This window comes from Glycine soja, chromosome 5 (genome assembly GCF_004193775.1).
Source record: "Glycine soja cultivar W05 chromosome 5, ASM419377v2, whole genome shotgun sequence".
NCBI lineage: Eukaryota > Viridiplantae > Streptophyta > Magnoliopsida > Fabales > Fabaceae > Glycine > Glycine soja.
Window position 1 is genome coordinate 32,455,401 of NC_041006.1, and position 25,617 is coordinate 32,481,017.

The following is a 25,617-nucleotide window of genomic DNA, read 5'->3' on the forward strand; positions in this document are numbered from 1 at the left end:
TTCAGACTGGCCAATTGCTCCAAGTTGGCTCTTAGCAAAATTGATTTTCAGGCCAGAAGCTATTTCAAAGCTTCTAAGAATAGCCTTGATAACCCTAACATTCTCCATGGAAGCTTCCCCAAAGAAGATGGTATCATCCGCAAACTGAAGAATATTCATTGGGACCTTGTTCTTCCCTACCATAAAGCTGTGAAATAAATTTCTGGACACTGCTTCCCTCATCAATCCTGTTAGCCCTTCAGCAGCCAAGACAAATAATAAAGGGGCCAAGGGATCCCCTTGTCTCAATCCTCTTTGAGGCTTAAATTCTTCAGTTGGGCTTCCATTTACAAGAATGGATATTGAAGCTGATGAAAGACATCCTTTAATCCAGCCAATTCACTTTTCATGGAACCCCATTCTTCTCATTATATAAAAGAGGAATTGCCAGGACACAGAGTCATAAGCTTTTTCAAAATCCACTTTAAACACCAAGCAAGGTTTCTTTAGCCTCCTAGCCTCCTCAACCACCTCACTAGCAATCAAGACTCCATGTAACAGCTGTCTTCCCTTAACAAATGCTGACTGTCTTTCATCAACAAGGTGATTCAGAACCTTACTTAGCCTATTAGCTAAGATTTTAGCAATTATCTTGTATACACATCCTATAAGGGATATGGGTCTGAAGTGATTAATATGTTGAGGATCCCTGAGCTTAGGAATAAGAGCAATGAATGAAGAATTAAGGCCCTTAGGAAAAGCAGCATTCACATGAAATTCTACTAAAAACCTTAGGAAATCAGGTTTCAGCTCATTCCAAAAATGCTTGATAAATCTGAAATTAAGCCCATCTGGCCCTGGGCTTTTATCATTGTCACAAGCCCACACTGCAGAAAGAATCTCCTCCTCTTTAAATGGCTCAACCATCAAATCTCTCTGGATTGGGTGCAGAACATTAAAAGCAACTCCATCTAAGTTGGGTCTGAGCAAATGAGGTTCAGAAAATCTGCTCTGAAAATGATGCATTACCTCAGCCTTAATCATTGTAGGGTTTTCTACCCAAGAACCATCAATCAGCAGTCCCCTCACAGCATTTCTCCTTCTGCTGTAATTAATGATTCTGTGAAAATATGAAGTATTGTTGTCTCCCTCTTTAATCCACCTGCTTCTAGATTTCTGTCTTACAAAGGACTCATGGATAGTTGCCTTTTCCCAAAGATCAGCTTGAGTCTTCTTGAGCTCCTAGATTTGCTGATCAGAAGGTTGTGCTGGTAGAGAATTCTCCAGATCATTTAGCTTTTGCTGAATCTGCTTGACTTTGTTACCCAAGTCTCCAAAGTTTTCTTTACTCCAGTTTTTCAATCTTTGCTTGAGGGTCTGAAGTTTACATTTCAGCACATATCCACCCCACCCTGTAGGTTTAGATTCAGACCAGCAGTCTTTCACCACCTTGTGATAATCTTTGTTCATTAACCAACCATCATACACCTTAAAAGGCTTAGGGCCCCAATCAATGCATTTAGATTGCATAAATATAGGACAGTGATCAGAATAATTTCTTTCAAGTATAAATTGAGAACTATCAGGCCACTTAGATAACCATGCATCAGAGACCAGCACCCTATCCAGTTTGCTTTTACAGGATCCATTTGGCCTAAACCAGGTGAACAGCTTACCCACACAGGGGATATCATCAACCTCCATATCGAGCAGCCAATCATTGAATTCAGTTATCAGATTAGAATCTGAATTACTATGATTGTTACCCAATCTTTCAGAGGGATGTCTGATACAATTAAAATCCCCTACAAGACACCAACAGTCCTCTTGAGATTGAAGCTTCCTTGTACTCAAAGACTGCCATAACTGTCTTTTACCTTCTACATCACAAGGAGCATAAATATTAGCCACAACCACTCTCTGCATGTCAGCCATCCAAACCCCTCCCAGCAGAATAAGACCCTTTTCTGACAGTCTGAAATCAACCTTAAAATTGTTATTATTCCAAATACATAGCATCCCCCCAGCAGTGTTCACAGCTGGATACCATTCCCAAGCAAAATCTGAGTGTCCCCACAAGGCTTGAGCAGCTGCCTTATCAAGAGAATCCCTCTTAGTTTCTTGCAAACAAAGAAGATCCACTTTATGCTTCCCAACCAAATACCTGATAGAGGCCCATTTAATACCTCTACCCAACCCTCTAATGTTGTAGGATAGGATATTCATGTATGAGCTTTCCTATTCCCCAACTCCATAGCTTCCTTTCTGTCCCTAGATTCCATATTAGCATAGTGTTGAATGAAATCAGAGTGTTCTGTTTCAGCCTCCATGCCTATACTCTTTCCAACATCCCATAGTTGGTGGGCCTCCTCCATCACCTCTTTGCTACATATAATCTGGCTTTTTAACCTGCTGTCTGCCTCGAAGTGGCTCGGGTTGTGGGTCTTGTCGCGTTTATCAGTAATGGCCTGCATGTCATCATCTTCTTCTTGTAAATGGATTTTCTTTTCCACAGATTGCATGTTACAAGGTTTATTCAGGGGGTGTCTTTGTCTAACATAGACTTTAGAGTATTTATCTGGTGTCTCTTTAGGGTGTTGGGCTACAGAACAAATTTTTTTCTTTTTGCACCTCTCAGACATCAGTAATGGGCCCATGTTATGACTGGGCCCAACATCACCACTAGACTGCTTGGGGTACAGGTCCGAATGGGGTTGAGGGCACCTTATCTCTTCCTCTGCTTCCCCTTTATAATATACTTCAGAATTCACTTTATCTCCTTCATTCAAATTATTTCCTTGTTGCTGACTATTATCTTTTCGAGCAGCAATCTGAGTCGCGTCACAGGTTATCATTTTAGAGAAAGCCTTCTCGTTATCCGTTGCTGCCCTGCTAGGTTCAAGGTCAACCTTTGCCAAATCGGGATCATGAGTTTCCCCTTCGATACCTTCTGCCTCATCACTGTGGGTACCGTGATATTGGGTTTTACCCATTGGACCGAATTCACGGCAGTACCCATCAGTCTCTTCCCCTGACCACTAGTTATTGCGGAAGCCCGATTTGTTGGATAATTCCGGCGAGAAGGATAAGTTAGTATCCTTATCGTCGTCGGCGTCACCAATATCTCCACCGTCATCCGAGGGTATCTCCTCCGACCAGTCGTCGGACGGAGCCAATCCTTTCTGCTTCGTCCCGCCGTGTGCCCCTGTTTCCTCCACAAACCACACCCTGTACTTAAACTCACCCACCCGAACAGCAACCTCTCTCCTTATTGACGGAGGGAGAGGTGTCCTCACTAGTATCCGAGCACGGTCAAGCCTTCGGCGGTCCTCTGTGTCGTCGTCCAGCTCAATGACGTCGCCGATGAAGGAGATGGCTTTCTTGAAGTGTTCGACTTCCCAGACCTCTAACGGAAAGCCCCATACTTGGATCCACACCACCCTGTTGTTAGGTCGACACCCCGGCCTCCATTTCTCCAGGGAATAGAAGAGTGAGTTGCCACTGTCTTTCTCCGTTTGGATGATGAGTTGTGCTTTTTCGTCCGTTACCCCTGAGAGGAGAATCATGTCATCTCCGAGGAATCTGGTACGAACGTTGTACCCCAATTCCCAAGCAATACGATCTTCTAGAGTCTCCACTGCCATAATCTCCTTTAACTTCCCCACCCAAGCATCTTTACACCAGAGACCCCTACCTGCGTACGGGGTAAGCATTATAGATGGTACTACAGTTTCATTGCTCCTGTTATCACCTGAAAGCTTCCCCATAGTCATCACTTCCACATACGATCTCCGATAGGGATCAGTAGGAGCATCGCAGAGTTTGGGAGACGTGTTAATGAGGTTTCTTCCAATAGCAGTGTTTTGCTGCATCCCTTCAATCCTTGCTGTCCTCATGAACCTAGGTAAGTTGACAAACAGTTTATGCTCATTGATGAAGATATTGTCCAACTTTACCTCCAAACCTTTTGTGTCCGAGACTCCCTTGAAACGCACGAAACCATACCTCTGACCTTCCCTATTGCGCCTTTTCGCTATGTAAACTTCTCTCACATCACCCCATTTTTTAAAATGCTTCCACAGCAACTCTTCATCAGCTTTGTCAGGAAAATGGGTGAAGTAGTATGACGTAATGTCATCCTTATCCCTCCAGTTGATGTGGTAACGTGTAGGTTTACCCCTTGCCACTATGTGCTGCGTTTGATGGTCAGCCTTCAGGGTCTTCTTCAAACCTTTCGCGATCTTTTTACTAATCACCTTAGTCCATACTCCTTCGTCGTCTCCAGCATTGTCCCATCCACAGTTATTGAAGTGCATCCCAACAGTTGGTTTTTCCTTTCGATCCGTGCTTCTCCACCTTCTTGTCCAGCTACTGTTTGCTCTAAGAGAGGCTCTGCCTCTCAACCTATCTCCAAGGTCCTTATGATGAAGCTTATACTCTCTAGGATGGTGTTTTTCACTTTCCCACGTTCTCACTCTCTCGATTCCTCTCCCTCTCCCTCTGTCATACTCTCTATGTCTCTCTCTCACTTTGTTTCTCTCTCTCTCTCTCGAGACCTCTCTCTCTCTCTTACTTTCTCTCTCATCTCTCACCACCAAGGCACTTGTTATGTTAAATTACAAAATGTATATCAATTCGGGTGATTTTAACTCTTGCTATCACTCACAAGTGGCCCTTGCAGCAATTGGATGTAAATAATGCCTTTCTTAATGGGCTGTTAGTGGAAGAAGTTTACATGACTCAACCTCCAGCTGAATAAAGCAATTTATGGGTTCAAACAAGCTCCTAGAGCTTGGTTTGAGACGCTCAAAACTACTTTGCTGCAGTTTGGGTTTACTGACAGCAAATGTGACCCATCTTTATGCATTTACAAGACTTCCTCCACTATTACCTATATTTTAGTCTATGTTGATGAAATTATTATAACTGGTAATTCACCTTCTTTGGTCCACAAGTTAATTCAGCAACTCAATGCCTCATTCTCTCAAACAGCTGGGTTCTTTAGACTATTTTTTGGGGATTGAAGTTCATTCACTGTCCAGTGGAGCACTCTTAATGACTATATCCAAGTACATTTGAGATCTGTTGCAAAGGACAAATATGTTGGAGGCAAAGCCCATTTCTTCACCCATGACTTCAAGCTTCAAGCTCTCCAAACATGGGTCGGATTTACTGCAGGATCCTTCTTTTTACAGGTCTGTTGTTGGAGCCCTGCAGTATGTGACCATCACTCATCCTGAACTTAGTTTTGCTATTAACAAGGTTTGCCAATTCATGGCCTCACCTCTTGAATCCCACTGGACAGAAGTAAAGAGAATTTTGAGGTACCTTAAAGGTGCTCCCCATTATGGTCATATTCTGTATCCTGCTTATCATCAACACCTTTTCATTAGGGGTTTTGTGACTCTGACAGGGCTTCAGACCCAGATGACAGAAGATCTACTTCTGGTGCAGCAGTGTATGTTGGCCCTAACTTGGTATCTTGGTGGTCCAGAAAGCAGAAAGTGGTCTCCAAGTCCAGCACTGAAGCAAAAAATAGGAGTTTAGCTGCTGCCACAGCTGATATCCTCTGGATTCAGACTCTCCTCCAGGAACTTGCAGTTCCTCATACTACACCTCTAGTGCTTTGTGACAATTCAAGTGCAGTGCAGCTAGCTCATAACCCAGTTCTACATGCTAGAACCAAACACATGGAGTTGGATGCGTTTTTTGTAGGAGAAAAGGTCCTCACCAAGCAGCTAGTGGTTCAGCATATCCCTGGGACAGACCAGTGGTTTCTAAACTAGGTCCTCACCCAGTTCTACTTACCAAGCCCTTGTCTCCTTCTAGGTTTACCTATTTGAGTTCCAAACTCAATGTCACTGAGCTACCTTTGGTTTCTCAGCCCCATTGAGTTTGCAGGGGGTGTAAGTGTATATAAGTAACTAACTCTAGTTAGTTTTATAACTGTAGTCAGTTGACAGTTAGCTTTCAGTTACAACTGAATCTCAGCAGTATAAATACTGCTCTTGTATGAGATCTCAGAGGCTTTGTAATATTTTCTAAATGCCATATACATAACCCCTTTTCTCTTCTCTAGAGTTTCTAAATTATAGAATGCTAAATGTTCACTAATTAGTAAAATTTTATAGCTTTAAAATATTATATATTCTATAAGGATTTTTTGTTTTGTTTTAAAAAACAAAATTATATTGCAAAAGCAACCCCTTATCTACCTGAAAGCATCTTTCAAAAGAAGCAATAGACTCAAAGTAATTATTTACATGTTAACCACATATAAAATAACACTACTTTCCTATGCACACAAGTAGCTACTTCCCAGAAAGGGTACGGAAAGGAGCTACCCAAGAGGAAAATACCTATTCAACAAATTTCTCTAGCATCCATGTGTGTGTGTGTGTATAATTTGATTCCATTCCCCTCATTTATGGGCCATGGCAACTGGAGGGTGCTTAGCTTTGTTGTGTTTTATTGTTGTAAGAAAGAGAATATTAAAATTATTGTTGTGTTTTATTTCTGTGAAAAAGTTACATTTATATCACAACTCACAAGGGAATCTCTTTAGCCAAAAGACATTAAATGGACATGATGTTGCAGCAAAAGTGTTGTGTTAAAAAAAGCAAGGCAAAGAAAAAGGAACCGGTGCTTCTAGTACTGATCTTAAAGATTTAAGTTTTGGTGGTGATGAAGAAACATGAGCTAATGAAGACTTAGGAATGTCCATTAGTTGGTAGCAATAGAAAGAAGCAAATGCCAAAAAGGGGGAGGATGAGAAGTAAAATTAAGGAGGCCAATGGTCATTACCAATTAAAATTTTGGGACTGTAGCTGTTCTCTCTAATGACATTGTTATTTTCTTCAGATTGTTTGGTGACTTTGTTGTTCTTTCCTTTTTAGCATTTATATATTTGAGTCTACAACACTTTATGGTGTTAACGTGTCCTTTATGATAATATAATTTTCTTGAAAAACTAACTTACCAATAAAAAGCTATTATTTGGTAATATGCATGTTATCAAGTTATCTGAATAAAACAAACTATAGAAATTAATAACATACAATAGATTACCTAATTACTTGCATCAGAATAAAGAGATCAGGAGTTTTCCCCTTCTTGTTCAGCATGTCCAAAAGTGTGTCCGTCAACTGCCACAATAAGATAGCAAACATGCATATATTAAAAGATGATTTAAAAAATAAATTACAAATCAACAAGTGTGAAAATAAAATCAATTTTGAATAGGAAATAAAAACGAAAAATGTCAAGCAGTTAAGGTGGACAGAGAAAGAATCCACGTGTGATGGCATCACAAACCAGAAGTGAAGAATAATAATGGAAAAAATCAAAGTGACGAGAGAAGGTGATCAAGTTCGATTATTGAAGACTTCCTAAGCCTTTATTTTCAAGCTGGACTCTAATTAGTTTGACCACCACATTAAAATGGCACGTTTTGACATATAAACAAACCTGCAATTAGTAGGCCAAAATCTGATCAAATTTAATGTAGGGGACCGGTTACTTCATGAAAAACAAAATTGAAATAAGATATTTGGCTGTGATACAATCCCTTCATTAACTAAATTGGCAGAAAAAAATGCTTTAACAGCCAACCAGAAGTTGCTCTTTTTAATTTATTTTTTTCCTTACATCTAGAAATATAAATCTCTGAAAAACATACAGAACTAATGATCAAATTTAAATGTTGGTGTTGTACAATATATTATCTAAATAAAATAGAAATTGCAGCTTTCTCCATCACATATAATGTATACAATAAATAAACTAAAAAAGCTAAACAAACTCCAAGTTAAGTGCAGTAGTTTGTAGAATACACAACTCCATAAAGCCTTCATAGACATTCATTATTGATATGTAGAATATAAAACAATGAATGTCAATTCCTTTTACCAGAATGTCTCTTTCCATTATTCCAACCCCCCCCCCCCCCCCCAGCTCCCTCCCAAAACAAAAAAAGATGGCACAGTTCACAGGTAGGGAATTTCATTGAAGTAATTTAAATAAACCACAGCAATTCATTTACATAGCATACCAGAAAATTTTGACAAAAGACACACCTGATATCTATTTCAAATTTAATGGACGATTACATGATTATTAGTATCGTACACAATACAATGTGATTCTTCAGCGTGGCGATATGAATCATGGGTTGTATCGTTTTAGAGCCTGAATCGCACATGAATTGTGTGAATCGCATCTCGCATGCGAATCGTGTGATGTTTACATGGTAGGTTGCGGCACCTTGTTGCCCAAATGCCATCGAGCCACAACTGGCCATCACAGCTGGAGCGGTGATTTTCGCAGCCAAAATCATGAAAATTGGCCACTGGAGCAAGCAAATTGTGCTGCACTGCATATCTACAGGTTCTGTCTGCTTGCTGTTAGTGGCTCGAGAAGAAAGATGACCCATAGCCCTAAAATTAAATGGCAGGGTTCTGTGTTCTTTTTCTAAAGTTGGGAACTCTTGTATTTTAGTTCCAATACAAACACCACTGAATTTTAACTTTGGGCTGTCAGTTATTTATTGGCCCTTTTAATTCTTTTATTCTGTTGAACCATTTTAATCATATAGGACTTTCTAATCTCTTTTAATCAAAATAGAGAAAAAAATAAAAAAATAAAAATCTAGATTCATTATAATAATGTTTTATTATAAATCAAATTTAAATAAAGATATTTTTTTAATCAAGATATTTTGGGAACTAAAAAATTATTTTAAAGCTTATGCCACTTTGTTAACTATTTAACTTAATAATATTTATTTATATATATATATATATATATATATATATTTATATGTTTCTTTATGTTAAATTGCTCTTATAGTTATATTTTATTATTGATCATGAATGTTATGATTCACGATAAGATTCGATTCGTGATTCGGAAAATGGGTCTTCCGATTCACAATTTGTATCCCAATTCAACTACCTTAGATGATTAACTGTCTCCAACCCCAGTCTCTAAATGATTATAGGCCCATCTCTCTCATTGGCTGCATGTATAAAGTAATAGCAAAACTCCTGGCAAATAGGTTGAGGATTCTGCTGGATGAGTTAATTGATGAAAGGCAGACAGCGTTCATAAAAAATAGGCACATTCTCCATGGAATTCTGATTCTCAATGAAGTGGTGGATGAAGCTGTCCATAGAAAGAAGCCTGCTATGATTTTCAAAGTGGATTTCGAAAAAGCCTATGATTCAGTATCATGGTCTTTCTTGGACTATATGATGACAAGGCTAGGATTCTGTCCTATATGGAGGAAGTGGGTTTCTGCTTGCCTTCAATCAGCCACCATCTCAATTCTAGTAAATGGGAGCCCTACAAAGGAACTAGTCCCATCTAGAGGATTGAGACAAGGAGACCCTTTGGCTCCTATGCTATTTAATATAGTGGCTGAGGGCCTTACTGGCATGATGAGGGAGGCTTTGAATAAAAACCTCTATAGAAGTTTCTTGGTTGGGAAGCAAAATGTCCCTATAAATATATTGCAATATGCTGATGACACAGTTTTTGTTGGAGAGGCTTCTTGGGATAATATTATTGTGCTGAAGTCCATGCTTAGGGGATTTGAAATGGTCTCAGGTCTGAGGATTAACTATGCAAAAAGCCAATTTGGAGTTGTTGGCTTTCAGCCCAATTGGGTTCATGATGCAGCCCAACTTCTGAACTGTAGCCAGCTGGACATTCCTTTTCACTATTTGGGAATGCCTATTGCTGTAAAAGCTTCCAGCAGGATGGTTTGGGAGCCTTTGATTAACAAGTTTAAAGCTAAGCTCTCCAAGTGGAATCAGAAGTACTTATCTATGAGTGGCAAGGTCACCTTGATAAAATCTGTCCTCAATGCGCTTCCCATTTATCTCCTATCTTTCTTCAAGATTCCTCAAAGAATAGTAGATAAACTGGTGTCTCTTCAAAGAACATTTATGTGGGGGGGAAATCAACACCATAATACAATCTCTTGGGTCAAATGGGCTGATATTTGCACTCCAAAAATTGATGGGGGATTGGGGATCAAAGACTTGTCCAAATTTAATACAGCTTTGAGAGGTAGATGGATATGGGACCTAGTCTCCAAGCATAAGCAGCTGTGGGCCAGAATTCTAACTTCTAAATATGGAGGATTGATAGATTTGCAGAATGGTAGAGATAAAGGATGGCACTCCCAATGGTGGAAGGACCTTAGAAAGCTTTATCATCAGCCGGAATTTCAAATTATTCACCAGAATATGACCTGGAAGGTTGGTTGTAGGGATAAGGTCAGATTCTGGCAAGATTCTTGGCTGGGACAGGAAGGCAGCCTTCAGCAGAAGTACAATCAATTATTTGTGATTAGCAGACAGCAAAACCTTCCCATCTCTAAAATGGGAAAGTTTTATCAGAATACTTGGAATTGGGATTTTAAATGGAGAAGGAACCTCTTTGATCACGAGAATGAGCAAGCAATAGCCTTCATGGACGACATATCTGCTATATCTATTCATCAGCAGCTGCAGGACTCAATGCTGTGGAAAGCAGACCCTACTGGGATCTACTCTACTAAGTCAGCATATAGGCTCTTGCTACCTAACAACAGACCTGGTCAGCACAGCAGGAACTTCAAGATTCTATGGAAGCTTAAAATTCCCCCAAGGGCTGAGTTGTTCTCATGGAGGTTGTTTAGAGATAGGCTCCCTACCAGGGCTAATTTGCTTAGGAGACATGTGGCTCTACAGGATATTATGTGTCCTCTATGTGGAAATCACCAGGAGGAGGCTGGGCACCTTTTCTTCCATTGCAGAATGACTGTAGGGTTGTGGTGGGAATCCATGAACTGGACCCGGACTTTGGGACCTTTCTTAGATGATCCTGCTGCTCATTTTATCCAATTCAGTGATGGGTTTGGGGCACAGAGGAATCACAATAGGCGCTGTATTTGGTGGATTGCTTTAACTAGTACTATTTGGCAGCATAGGAATTCCCTATTGTTTAAGGGCACCCCATTTCAACCTCCCAAAGTGATGGATAATGCGTTATTTCATGCGTGGACTTGGCTTAAAGCTACGGAGAAAGGCTTTAATATTCCTTTTAACCAGTGGTCTACCAATCTTCTGGAGTCCTTCGGTTAATTTGAAATCTATCTCTAATAGTGGGGCTTTTTGTTGGGTTTGTTTTTGGAAGGTGGCACATTGAGTGCTTTGTATCTGTTTCACTCAGTACCTCTGGTACTGTATGGTTATATTTTAATAATACTATAATTTTGCCTTCCAAAAAAAAAAACTGTCTCCAACCCCCACCCCACCCAACTCCCGATAGTAACTACACAATTGACCTAGCTCATAAAAGTATGGTGGGTAGTGGCAATATTCTAATTGAGCTTACTGGTTTCCAAAGGGAAACTAGAAAACATTATAGTGCATGTTTGGTTTGCAATTGGAAATGTTGCAGCATGCGTTCCAATGCAAATCCAATGAATAAAAACAAAATGAACGCAAAAGCAAGAGTCCTGATTCATTGGCAAAATTACTTTTGCCTCAAACGTAATTTTGCAATGGATGTGCCAACATGCTCATAATCTATTGTTTGTTATGTCACATCACCATTGTTCATTTAATCTCTATTTTTTGGTCAGTACAGAGTAAAAGCAATAGTAGAACTTTTAGAAGGGTTTCCATAAAAAAGGAAATGTGCACATCCTAGTTTAGCAGAAAATAACATCATACCATTTATTCTTGTTGGGTGCAAGTCAACCAAAATGAAGTGGGTAAATATTATTTAAAAGAAACATACAATATTAACCAGGAAAATGGATATCAAAATATCATGTCATGATCTGCATTAAACTTTGAATGATGTCCAGATTCAAATATCACCAACATTCTAAGAACTTGCAACCAATTTCCACAATATTTATGCTGATAATTTAACCCAATATCTCAAAGTCATATGGTTGAAGGATTTCATATCACAGATAAACAGATGGCATCAGAAGAATAAATCAGAAGCATGACAAGAAGAATCATTTAACAATAGCATCAAAATTCTGATAGACATGATACCTCAACATTTTTTAGGTCTGCAGCAGCATGAAATGCAGTGTGATATGCTGTAAATTGTCTAACCAAAAATCCTCCACGCCTATGAGCATATTCTGCTGTTGGTAAGTTGTATAACTCCTCATCAGTAACACCCATCATCACATTCTCAGCATTGGCACTGTTGGTTTCAACTGAAGACCACATCTTTGATCTCTCCACAAACTCAATAACCTTTTTCCACAAAGAATAATAAGTTTAAACATAACTGGACAGTTACAGCATACACCCATGCCAAATAAAAAAATAGATATGATCACTACTTTTGCAGCAAAATCATCAGGAAGAGGTTTTTTATTCTTGTGTGCAACTATAAGCCCAGCATAGCAGAACTCGTTTAATCCCAGACCAGCTGCAGTCATATCACGAACAATTGCATACCTGGATCAATATACTTCAATAATTACAATTAATTATTCCCAAAAAAAAATCAAACATATAAAAGGTGACTTGATGATGCTGATATAAATACACAAGGGTACAAAAAAACAGATAATTAGAAGTAGGAATTCTCCTATCTTACTCAAAAGACAAAACAGAAAAGGATATAAATTGTAGGCAACAAGATTTTATTTGTTAGGTTATTAAGCATAGCATCTCACAACACATTGAAGTACCAAGAATCAGAATGGGAAAGAAAAGAGAGATTTTATTGAATAGTAAGAAAAGAACAAAAAATAGGAGAGAAAACTCTCCTCCAAGGGTTTCCCCTTCACAAAGGATTTTTCCTTTCACAAAGAGCTAATGCTCAATTACAAATGATCTAAATCTGAATCTCCACTATCCTTCTTCCCCTATCTATATCTAATAAACCCCTCTAACTAACATATTAATAGTCTAACTATGTTAACTAACTTCCCCTTCTCCTTATATCCTAATAATGCACCCCTCCTAAAAATCAACCTTGTCCTCAAGGTTGGAATTTAAAAACTGAAATGACACACTTCCTCAAGTTTTCTCCTTTCCATCTGAAGTTTCCTTTGCTCTTCAGCCTTTCGCAGGGCTTCCTCAGCCAATGCAACCTGGCGAGCAAGTTCTTGTCTCTGTGGTACTTGCTGCTCTTCATGCTAGCTGCTTCAAGATGAACTTTAGCAGCCGAAAGTAACTGGTTGCAGTATCCAACATGAGTGTCAATTTTCTTATCATCAAACCCATGAATATGTAGGTTGGAAGCAGCAGACAATTGACTAAAAACACAAATAACATTTTGCAGCTTAGCAACAGTTGCTCTCACCTAGTGTGCAGTCCTCTTTGCCTTTTGTAGTGTTGATGCTGAAAACTTTTGCATTGCAACCCCTGCATCAAACCTTAAAGTATAGTTCGAGGGTGCCAAATGGATGGCTCTCAGTAGAGTTCTTATACAGTGTTGCCACTGGTCAGCCTCTTAATATGTACAAGCTAAATATAGAAATGTTTGAGTCTGTATTATAATAAAACTTCCGCAAACAATTATTATACATTTTCACAGCCAAAGTAAAATTCCCCTTAGCAAAATATATATGCACCAGATTTCTCCACACATCAGAAATTTGGACAAAAACACTACCATTGGAAGCTTCTTGAACCTGTGTAAAGATATCCTTTGACACATCAAAATGGCCCTTTTCCGCTAAGACTACCCCAGCACCATTGGTAACATAGAAATTAGAAGAATGCTGGATCAGAACTCTGGTATAAAGTTCTTTGGCATTTTCCAAATGAGTAGATTCTAGCTTTGGGTTTCTCTTCTCATTGCGAACTTCTGTAAAGTAGTTCCAGTTTCCCAGTAGTGACTCTATTGCCATTAGCATCTCAAACGATGATTTACTAGTTGTTGCAAGTGGGTTGGTGTCTTGCGGTTTGGCTGACATGCCAAAATTCCTTAGCTTTGTCAACAAAGAAGACCCATCCCTCTCCTTGAGAAGTTGTAGCTCTGCTGTTGACAACCCATTACGGGTCGTATGTGAGCTTGCATCCGGCGGGTCTAGTGGTGGTGTAGGCACAATCCATCTCCATATAATCCCAATTTTCATGGCTGTGGGTTTCATAAAGAAACCATTATCACCCTCAACTTTTATGACATTTACTACACAAGAATGAGATTCTTTGATGATAATTGTGAAATCCCCTTCTAGTTGCAGCATTTTCTGCTGCAAATTCTCATCCTCTTCCACCCTGATCTCCTCTACCACCTCGGCCTCAATGGTTTTCAAGTCTTTGTATTCGACACTAAGCTCCTCCCCACTAGTGGGTTCAATTCTCTCATTGGTAGAACCCTCAAGGGCTTTTATTGAACCACAGTCTTGCTGTGACTTTGTTACCCACATACCCAACTGCAAAGTCGATACTGTCTGCATGGGTTGTTTTTCCTCTTTTTCGAACTCAAGACGGATGCCATTTTTCTTGATCAGCAATTGTAGCATCTGCTTGATATCTTTAATTCCCTCAATGGTTTTCATGATCTTGATTTTAGAGGGCTGCTCCTTCTCCATGCTTTCTTCCCTTTTAACCTCAAGAACATTTTCTGAACTTTTTAGTCGTCCACGCTTCAACTCTGAAATGCTGATTTTGCAAGAATTTTTTTTTTTTGCTCAGCAAAAATAGATAGTATATATTAAAAGAGTACCAGAGGTACTAAATTACATATGCTGGATTGCCCAATGCAATGGTTCCACAGCAGACTAAAATGGAGTCTGGATTGGAACCACAACCGAGCTACCCCAGGCATGGGCAGAACTACATTTAGTCAAAATATTAATGTTATAGGAGCCCTACTATAGTAGTTACATGATTTCAAAGCCCCTCCCCTCCCACCTAGTTACTAAACGCTTCCTTGATGTTAGAGGACCATTGATTAAAGTGAATTGCGAAGTCCTTCTCCATGGCTTTAATCCACGTCCACAGTAGTAGGACTGCATCTTCAATCAATTTGCTTCCATCGAACGTGTCATTATGAAATACTATTCTATTTCTATGCTTCCAAATTGTCGATGTCATAGCTATCCACCAGCATCGCCAACTTGTATGTTTCTTTCCTTCCGCAAACCCGAGTACATGCTTTAAGTAGTGATCCCTTGGATTCTGTGGTAGTGCTGTTACTAGATTGGCTCAAGATAGAGACTCCCACCATAGAGGCAGGATTTTGGCGCAGTTGAAGAATAAATGGGCAGCCTCCTCCACTACACCTCCACAAAATGGGCACATCAAATCGTTAACCATCACTTGGCGCCTGCTAAGATTCATCTTTGTCGGGAGTCTATCCCTAATTAATCTCCATGCAAACACCAGTGATTTGGCAGGGATTTTGAGCTTCCATAGGTCCACAAAATCTGGATTCTGATTTGCTCCCATTTGTTCTCCCCAAATCAGGTCATATCTGCTTTTTGTTGTGTAGTATCCACATTGGCCACATTTCCAAATCCATTTATCCTCCCTGTGGGGCTGTATCTGTTGCTGTGATAATTCCTCAAGAAAGTTGTCCGCCATTTGTATTTCGCAGTCAAAGAGGGGCCTCCTCCAAGCTAGCTTCCATTCCCATCCACTGCTGGTATTATTCCCCATATTCATGATGCTTTCCTTTTGTTGGCATGAAATCTGGTACAGCCTTGGGTATTTCTCCCTTAATGGTATAGCATTTTCTGTCCAAGGGTCTTCCCAAAATCTAAACTTCTCCCCACCCCCCACCTTCCATTTTGTTTCCCTTTTAATTAATTGATTCTGCTGTTGCTGCTGATTTGATATCAGATCCTTCCACCAAGTTGATTGCTGACTTCCTCTCGTGCCTTCGTCCAATGCCCTCCAGCCACCATACTTTGACACTAGTATTTTTGCCCAGTGCTCCTCTTGCTTGTGAAATAGATCCCAACGCCATTTTCCCATCAAAGCTGAATTGAAAGTCCTAAGATCTTTAATGCCAAGACCCCCTTTATCCTTTGGTTGGCAGACTGTCTTCCAATTAACCAAGCGATCTTCCTCTAATCCACACCTCCTCCCCATAGAAATTGCCTCTGAATTGCTTCCAATTTAGCTATTACTCTTGAAGGTACCCTTCGGGATCTTGTTGTTTAAGCTGCTTGAGTGAATCCCATAGTATCCGCTTTTGTTGACTATCACATGGAGAGTAAACGTTCACTACACATGTTCTCTGATTTTCCTGGGTCCACACTCCATCCAATAAAATAAATCCTCTACCCATCTCCTTTCTTTCCAATCTGAATGCCTACTCATTCCAAACACACACTAGGCCACTAGCTGTATTTATTGCTGGCTGGAATTCCCATCCGATATCTGCGTCCCCTCATAAGGCCTGGCACGTAGCCTTATCAATTAACTCCCTCTTGGATTCTTGGATGCATATCATGTCAACTTTGTGTTTCCTTACCATCCTCCTAATTGCAGCCCATTTAACCCCTCTCCCAAGACCTCTGACATTGTAGGATACAATATTCATGGTGCACTTTGTCTTTTTCCCATCTCAGCAGCCTCCTGCTTATCTCTATTCTCCATTTCAGTTATCCTGTTGATGATTGCTGCCTGGTCTAATTCAGTATGCACTCCCATGCTTTTTGCTAATTCCCATTGTGACTCTGCCTCTTGGATGTCTTCTTCTTCTGGATTCTTCATAGTTCCATTGGCTTCTGGACTTCCAATAGCTGCTGGAGGTAAGGTGTCGACCGATAATGGTACCTCACGCTGTGTGCATTGCTCGCCCCTGTGTTGGGCCTGCTTGTGGCAGCTTCCCTTCTTCCTAACAAACACCTTCCATTCACTAACCACACTTGTTTTTTGGCAGGACTTACTGTTTGTTTGTGGGTTGCTGCTGGCGCTGGTGTCCTTAGTAAGGCCCATTTCAGTTGGAAGCCCAGATGGAGTAGCTTGTTGTTCATATGCATTTTTTAGTAACGGTGGGGACCCTCTAAAGTTCCTTTGCTGATTTGGGCTGACCGGGGGTTGTTTGGATGGGCCCGCTTCACACACTGACTTTTTCATATTTATTGGGATATTACGTGGCATTTTTGGTTCATTTTTGGGTCCACTAAAAAATACGATGTCATCTTCCTTTTGACCTTGGTCTGGCTCACCAAACATTTCTTCTTCTATGCTCTCTGCCCCTGACAAAAGCCCCCTACTCCTGTTTAGTTTCTTCTTCTGTGAGTCACGCATGCTAGCTTCTGCCACTGTAATCTCTGGGTCAACATCTGTAGAGGCATATCCTGCAGATGGTTGTTGGAACTCTTCAGGCCGCTTTGCAATTTGAATTCTCAGGAGTGGTGCCATTGTCCGTTGGTCAATACCCAGTGGGCACTCTACCGGTGTCGGTCCTGCAGGTAAAGACCCACAGTGGTTGTGGGCGTCGTCAGGCCATCCCTCGCCGTTGATCCCGTTCCGTGGGTGCAGGAAATCGTGGTTTGCCGACATTCCCGCATGCACGGAGTCGTCGTTGATGTCATCGGAGTCGATGTCCTCCGACGTGTATGTGTGTTTGCGTGCCCACTGGTTACGCATTCCACCGTAAGCCTCCCCTTCTTCCACGATAACTATCTGATAAGCCTCACCGTTGATCGTCGCGTCCACCGTATGATGGATCAGCGGTTTCCATTGAGTTCTAAGGAGGACTCTCGCCCTGTCCAACCTCCTCAGCTCTTCGACTTCGTCATCAACTTCAACGAGCTCTCCTACTGCAGCCACAATCCTTCGAATGTTGTCGATATCCCATACTTGTAGTGGAACTCCCCAGCACTGCGCCCACACCAGCTTGTAGCCCGGCCTCATGTTCGGGTTCCACTTTTGTATGGAGTGGAACAGTGACTGGGCTTCACTGTTTATCATCGCCTCTGCCTTACTATCCGAGAGACCGAGAAGAAGGACCATATCGTCGCCGATATATTTCGACACCACGTTCACACCTAATTCCCATGGTATGTCTTCTTCAATGCTATCGAAAGCACTTAGTTTCTTTAGCCTACCAACCCAAGCTTCTTTAAGCCATTTCTTCTTCTCCCAATCTACCTGAAGTTGGATCGACGATTGTGAGTGGGTTTGTCCGATTTGTGCAGGTCTGGGTTGCTTTCTCTGTCCAGCGTTCGTCGTGTTGGTTGTTGTGACCTCGGCATATGTCCTGTGTGGGAGTCTAACCTGTGTTGGCTTGCGGCATTCAATTCTCGCTTCATTGCTATGTCCTTCTGGTCTGGTCCTCATGTTGGCTCTGTGGTCTTCAATCCCCATGTTTCGTCTCCCATACTTTGGGAGGTTGACGTACAATTTTAGGCCATCTATGACGAGCTTGACAAGCTTTCTTTCGAGTTCGTGTTCATCAGGTACTCCCTTAAACCTAGCAAAGTCGTACCTTCTCCCTCCTTGATTCTTGTGATTAGGGATAAAGATCTCCCTTACGTCCCCCCATTTCTTGAAGTGTGTCCACAGATCCTTCGCCATTGTATGGTCGGGGAATCGCGTGAAGTAGTACGTGGTGATATCATTCTTCTTCTCCAATTTGAGTGTTGATGCCTGTGTAGTTGTCCTGTCCACCTGTGCGTGTAGTTCGTTTTGGGATCCTCTCCTACTCTCACTCGTGCTCGCTGTCTCCCTCTCCCCCTGCTCACGGTGGTCCACTCTCCCCCATCTCTCTCTGTCTCTTTCTCCTCTCTCACTCTCACTCTCTCTCTCTCCTCTCTCATCCTCTCCTCAGCGTCACAAATATTATGATAGGATAAGTAAACTAGTTCAACTCTTTGCATGATGGTGCAACCCACAAGAATTGGGTTCCTCTTCCTCACTATCCTCACTAGACCTGTTACTGTCACTGTTCTCCTCTTTTGGCTTCTTGTCTCTGTTGACCAAGTTTTCCCCACCATCTGTAGGCGTCTTTCCTTTCTTGTATACAAGAAGTAATTCCTTGATTTGCCTCATGTCCAGCAATCTTTCTTTTATGAGATCCATGTCTGTTTTCAGATTTGTAATCACCTTTCCATGCTTGCTGGCCAATTTCTCCAAAGCGCTCACTCTGTTCTCCATCGCGCAACTCGAATCCAGCAGGACAGACCAATTGTTAGGAGCCAAGAATCAGAATGGGAAAGAAGATATATTTTATAGAATAGTAAGAAAAGAACAAAACATAGGAGAGAAAACTCTCATCCAAGGGTTTGCCCTTCACAAAGGATTTCTCCTTTCACGAAGAGTTAATGCTCAATTACAAATGGCCCAAATCTGAATCTCCACTATCCTTCTTCCCCTATTTATATCTAATAAACCCCTCTAACTAACTAACTATTATTAATAGTCCAACTATGTTAACTAACTTTCCGTTCTCCTTATATCCTAATACATTGTGAAAAATAAAATACCAATCCCAGGACACGAGTGACAACCAAAAAGCATTGTGAAAAAATAGACAATGGAGTTCTTGAAGGAGAAATTAAAGGCGAAGGTAGTTTATAGTGTGAAGTATTAGACGGTAAAAGAAGTAGCATTATAGCATACACTCGGTCTATGCGTCCATCAGCAGCACAAGCATTTAGCAGGCAGATGTATGTTTGTATATTTGGCTTTACTTCCATGCATTTCATCTCTTCCAAAATCTTCATTTCAAAAGAAAACAAATAAATCATTCATCTTAAGAGAAGGAATCAATAAACACCTCTAATATTGTAGTATTTAAATGCATGACTGCAAGCAATAGTGATAATTACCTGAATAGCCTTATTAGAGTTCTTGCATTTCCCACAAGTCGAAATTAGAAAGTTGTATAAAGTAACCTATGTCATCAACATGAGACAACTGGTCATTGATCTAGAAAACCTATAAAGAGGATGCATACCCCCAATCACCTTTTCATGCACAGATGTATATAAAATAATCTAAATTACAAAAAGGCCAGCATCTAGTTTCAACCAACACAAGTTATTTTTCTGACTTGAAACCATGAAACAAAAATAACCAACGCATCTTTGGATACACACAAGCAAGGAAACTTGAAAAGATTACAAAGAAGAAAAGAACCTCAATAACTTCCTTTCTCACTCAAGATTATCCATATTCAACAAGCTATTACAGTAGGAAGAGACCTCCCCGAAAAAGAGTTCAATGCAACTCACTCAAGATATAGAACTACGATACATTGTCGTATAATCATCCCATTCCCAATCATTCCCATTGGAAAGAAACAGGGAAAAACCAGCAGAACTTGCTCAAAAATCTCATTATATGTCAGCACCTAATTGAATTTTCAATCAATGAAATTGTCTTCTGCCAGTGATCAACCTAATTCACTAAGCACCCCCTTTTTCAACAAATCAATTCAAGCATTCCACTCATTAATCCCTAACAACAGCATCATTCCACCCCACCCCTCCCAAAATCCAAATAAAAAGTATGCATTTTTCAGCATACAACTTCAAGCATAAGTACTTAACACTCAATGATCTTTATCACTAGCATCATTCCAAACATCCCCAAAAACAGAAAGTTATACAAGCTAACTTACGAATAAAAAAACAAAAAGTGCATACATCAGGAAGCAAACCCATGATTTTCATTTGTTCCACGAAGTAGAAAGCATCTTGCATTCTAGCTCCTTTCATGGTTCCAACAACAAGGGAATGGAAAGTGTCACGCGTAGGCTTTACCCCATCAAGCATCATATCATCGTACACATCCCTCAGCAAGAAATTCCTACCAAACAAACCCCATATGAAAAAAAATTCAAACTTTGCAAAATTGAATCAAATGGGGTGCCTTACATTAATTAATTAACCCATTTTTTTTTCTTTAAACAAAAAAAGTGGACATAGAGAGAGACCTTCTTTGTGCAGTGAGAGAACCCAAAACAGTGTTGTACTCAGCAACGTTGTTTGCATAGTTTCTCTTGGAATACTCTTCCGTGGAAACCGAGAAGAATCGGAGCCCCGAGACCCGATTCAGTGGCCTGGTACGCGCTGCATAACGGGATTGAGCTATGGAAAAAGAAAAGAAAGAGGAACTGAGATTGTGAATTTAAAAAAAACAAGTGTGTTTGTTTGTGGAAATGAAGAAGAAGAATACCAATTAGAGATTGAAGGAACTTCATAGCAATGGAATGAATCACTTCCCAGTTCCTCACTAACACTCTCTCTTTCTCTTGTTTCCTCCTAAAACCCTTGAATTTTGTTTTTTGCTTTGTTTTTCTTGTTTGGGCTTTGGTTTGTTGGGGACTGACTGAGTTTTGGAACTGGGCCTAGGCTCGATGTTCTTTAGGGGATTGCTTTTTGCAATTTTATTCACAACCCTTTAGTTTTTTTGTAAAAAAAAATTCTAATAAATTCCAAAATTCAATATTTTTATAAATTTTAAAATTAAATTTCCAAAACATAATTTAAAATAATGGAAATAATTTTTGGGAACACAATTTGATATCAACTAATTGAATATCTCCACATTCTAGAGAATTACATGCTATTTTATCTCCACTAATACCTTCTCCACCTCAAGAAGCTTAAATTGATCCTTCAAGCGACAAATTTGCACACACAATCAACTATGGGGTTTGTTTGGTAGGAATTTCTTGCACGCATGATGTGTTGATATCAAATTTGTTTCTAGAACTAATTTCTAGTGCGTCTTGCATATAGGTGGTTCGTGACTCTCAAGGAAGATGGCTCTTATGGCTTCCTAGGAGTTTAGGTTCCTCAAATGTGTCGATGGCAGAGCTATAGGGAATCCTAATTGCGTATAGATATCGTGGAAGCTGGATTTCGTAGGATTATTATAAAATGTAACTCTATGTTATTTGTTCATTTTGCTAATCAGGGAGTGTGTGTTTCCCATCCTTTTCAGCCCACGGTATGGATGATTAGAGATTGGCTCTCCCAGGATTGATAAGTCTCTATAGTGCATGCATTTAGGGAAGCCAATGTTGTAGTTGACTTCCTAGCATCTAAAGCTCACCAACAGGATATAGGGGATAGTATTATCACTAGTCCACCCGTTGGGGGATCGACATTATATCTTTTGGGATACCTTCTATTGAGACTCCTTGTATAAAGGTGTTTATAGAAAATTTTATGAATTTGTCTCTAGTTTGACTCCACCTATAGTGTTTTGGCTAAGGAAGTTTCTTTTGATAAAGGGTAATCTGGATAGACTCTTTTCTAACCTTAACTTGTCTTTTCGGTACTCCTTCCTTGCAAGTTGCTCCTTTGAATTTGATCACTATATAAAGAATTTGGGAGCTAGCCATTGGTTGTTGTTGGAGGTTGAACTCAAATTATTGCATGAGTTGTCCAAGTTCTCAACTATCCATTCTTCATAATTCACCCGCCATCTTCTGCAATTCTTTGAGTTATCTTCTTCATCTTTGTTCTTCTCCATTGTTAAGACAACTTTAACATTTTAAATTTGAAATATATCTGTTGAGTGTTAGCTATTGGTTCCTCATCAATTTTGAATTTGAATTGTAGGAAGTCTTCTGAAGATTGGTCTACAACACATCTTTTTGTAGATGTTTTTGTAATTGCAATGCAATATGCTTCAATCTTCCTTTTACTAGTTGCATATTCTTTGACTTGGAGTTGTTGTCTTTTTTGAGTTCCTTTGATTGAAAATCTTCGAGGATAATTAGGAACTCACAGCTTCAATATCAGTTCTTCCAAACACTGTTGCATGTCTTTAAATGGGTGTGTGCTTCTTGGTGGTGTAAACACGTGTCTCTTCACTAACCACTCCTACAACACACCATTTTATGATCTCTTAGTCATGTGTAGCTTATAATATCCACCTCTTGACTAAAGCTACCCCTAATATCTACACTTTAACTAAAAAACACATGTCTACCTTTCCAACTTCTGAATAACTCTCCATCTAGTAGTCTTGTTTTTAAATGCAGAATTCATGCATATCTTGAAATGCTTCCACTGTAGGCCTATGCTTTACACATTTTCCATGCTTCTAAATTCGTTGTGCCTTATTTAAGAACACTTAAAGGAATCATTAGTAGATAAATTCAAATAACTTAAGAATTGATTCTTGATGGTTTGTCATCAATAAAATTGTTGCTTTTGGAGGGACTTTGTTTCAACACTATGTAGCCTCCCAAATCAATAGGTCAATCTAATACTCGCAAGAAACCTGACTGAGTATTAATTATGGAATCAATCGAATATGGCAACTTCAAATTAAGCATCTCTATATCTTATAAATTGTCATGATCAACACCACCCATGGTAGGTTTTAAGGCTAAAAATTCGTTGGCTTGATACTTTGACACACCTAAACCTTGAAAAGAGATGGGAAACAAATTAGGATATTATGACATAAACAGACTAGATGTAATCACAAACTGAGATATTCTTGCATAAGTCCATATTCTAAATATTGTATTAATTCAATAGTGAGCAAATGATCATATGAATAAATTGATGTTCATGATTTTTGTATTTTAGGGTTATTGACTTAGAAGTAAGTCATGATGGAGACTCTGATTTGATCTAGCTAGTTAGAGAACCTTCAACACAAATTTTTATGGAGTTATTTACTTTATTTTCGTGAAAAGCTCATCCCAAGTGTACATACTAGCAGTGCTTGCAGAAACAATTAACACTGCTAGCTTAACAATATTTTCATTTGATTTAACTGATGTATACAAATAAAAAAGTTGCACAAATATTTTAGATTTTTTTGGATTAATAATTTAATATGATTTAATCATTAAATTATCTTTAAATTATTAAATAACATTAATTATAGAAATAAATATTATGTTATTATGAACATTTATTATGTAAACTTATGTCATAAACTAGTTATTCTACCGGGCATTCCTGGGTTATTAACTATTATTTTACAAAACTAAATAGGTAAAATTTGTTTAATTAATTACGTATTTTTTCATTTGGCAAATTTTTTATTTTTTAGAATTTACTAGAATTTACTTATTATTTATAAATCACCCAACGATGTCTCGATTATTTTTATCTTTATTTTAAAATATATAAATTGACATTTTAGATAATATCTTAAATTTGAGAGCAAAGTATATTTTTGGAACACATTTTTTTTATAGAATACTAGTGGAATCAGGGGACGACAAATTGGCAATGCTCGTGCATCCATGTTTCTATTACGTTATATTTGATATTTTGTGTAATTTTATTATACTAAAATTAATATATCCCATATTCTAATATATGTGAATATTAGTTTGAGTTAATTTTTTTTTAATTTAATGCATTTTTATTACGCTATCTCATTTGTGCAGTGTTAAATTTAATACATTGTAATATTTCTTTTATTATACACTATAACTACATAATAATAGAATTACTTAATAAAATAAATTATTAAAAATTAATTACTAAATTACAATGTGAACTCGGGTGTTATAAATATGAATAGAAGGAGTATATTTGTATGCTTATGAATTTTTGAGGTATGAGTCTGGCCTATAGTCTATTAAAGACTTTTATTTTGATTTGGTCTGACCTTTTTAAAAGTCTAGTCGGCCTGATAGTCTCCTTAAAAGCCTTATTCACATTAAATCTTTAGTATTCATTTGCTCTGAGTAGAAACTTATTAGGAAAGTTAAAGGAAAATGAAAATGTTAACAGTAGGAAAACCAATAAAAATAATGAGAAATATAAAGGGACACATGACTCGCATCTAAATTGTAATTAAAGTCTTACTTGATTATAAGAATGAAAGTTATGGAGTAGTAATGTGTAATCAAAGTCTGCTAGTTTCAAAAAAAAATTAATTGTACCCAAAAAATAATATAAGTATAAATTGATATCCAAAAAATAATATAAGTATATATACATATATATAGGTCAGTCTATCAGGTTTATAAGACTTTTTAATAAGTCTAAGCCTGGTCTATTTAATTTAATAGGCTTTTAAAAAAGTCTGAGGCTAACCTTTTAATTAAATAGGTCAGTCAAGGCCAGACTTTATGTAGGTCAGGTCATAGGCCCCTATAGGCCGGTCTGGCCTATTCCCACCCCTACTTCTACTATTTAAACATCATTTATAATAAAAAATTGGAAATAAATATTATAATTGTATGTATATATTTTTTCTAACTCAATAAATTTTATCACAAATATCCCATATTACTTTCCAAAAATTGTTTCTTTATTCTTAATTTTTTTTCTTTATTTCATTATTTAATTTCTGGTACTTCGATAAGTTTGTTGGATATGTTGTAAAATATTTATTGACTATTGATCAGGGTTATGTTTGTTTTTAATTTAGAGACATGATTCTTCTTATATCCTTAAACGCATTATCCCAAACTAGCAAGATAACATAACAATTCAAACTCAAATGCAATAAGATAACATATATTAATGTAGCAATTTAAATTTAACTACAATGTCACATGTGATAATATGTGTGAACTTGAATAAGTGAACATTATACACCAAAAATACATACTACAATTTTTTAAATAAGATAAGTAATCCAAATCAATCAATTTTTTTATCCTATTTATCCTCAATCTTCTTGTTGCTTTTCCTAATTGCAAAACTTTTACATCAATTGTTTCCACATTTATAATACAACAAATCTTTGTTCTAGTGTATGACAACCTATA

General features: G+C 38.6%; 2 protein-coding genes across 2 annotated transcripts in view; both read right to left on the reverse strand.

Moving 5' to 3' along the window:
* The window catches only part of LOC114412553 (pentatricopeptide repeat-containing protein At4g35850, mitochondrial-like), a 34,811-nt gene extending 13,581 nt beyond the window's left edge, over positions 1–21,230 (reverse strand). Inside the window, exons 1-8 of the mRNA XM_028376483.1 lie at positions 21,093–21,230; positions 20,851–21,004; positions 20,561–20,723; positions 19,742–19,807; positions 19,533–19,630; positions 12,338–12,455; positions 12,039–12,248; positions 7,048–7,124 (exon numbers count right to left, since the gene is read on the reverse strand). Of these exons, the coding sequence (XP_028232284.1) occupies positions 7,048–7,124; positions 12,039–12,248; positions 12,338–12,455; positions 19,533–19,630; positions 19,742–19,807; positions 20,561–20,723; positions 20,851–21,004; positions 21,093–21,117 (911 nt within the window). The 5' untranslated portion in view covers positions 21,118–21,230. The remainder of the gene's footprint in view (positions 1–7,047; positions 7,125–12,038; positions 12,249–12,337; positions 12,456–19,532; positions 19,631–19,741; positions 19,808–20,560; positions 20,724–20,850; positions 21,005–21,092) is intronic.
* LOC114412552 lies at positions 12,701–19,526 on the reverse strand. The gene is made up of 2 exons (XM_028376482.1): positions 13,309–19,526; positions 12,701–13,179 (listed from the first exon to the last, which is right to left on the reverse strand). The coding sequence occupies exon 1, from the start codon at positions 18,486–18,488 to the stop codon at positions 16,500–16,502; it is 1,989 nt and encodes a 662-aa protein (XP_028232283.1). The 5' UTR covers positions 18,489–19,526; the 3' UTR covers positions 12,701–13,179; positions 13,309–16,499.
* Positions 21,231–25,617: the final 4,387 nt, after the last annotated feature.

What these genes read in the sequence shown, in the direction of transcription:
- LOC114412552 (XM_028376482.1), bottom strand. Translation starts at nt 18,488, where the DNA reads ATGGCGAAGGATCTGTGGACACACTTCAAGAAATGGGGGGACGTAAGG.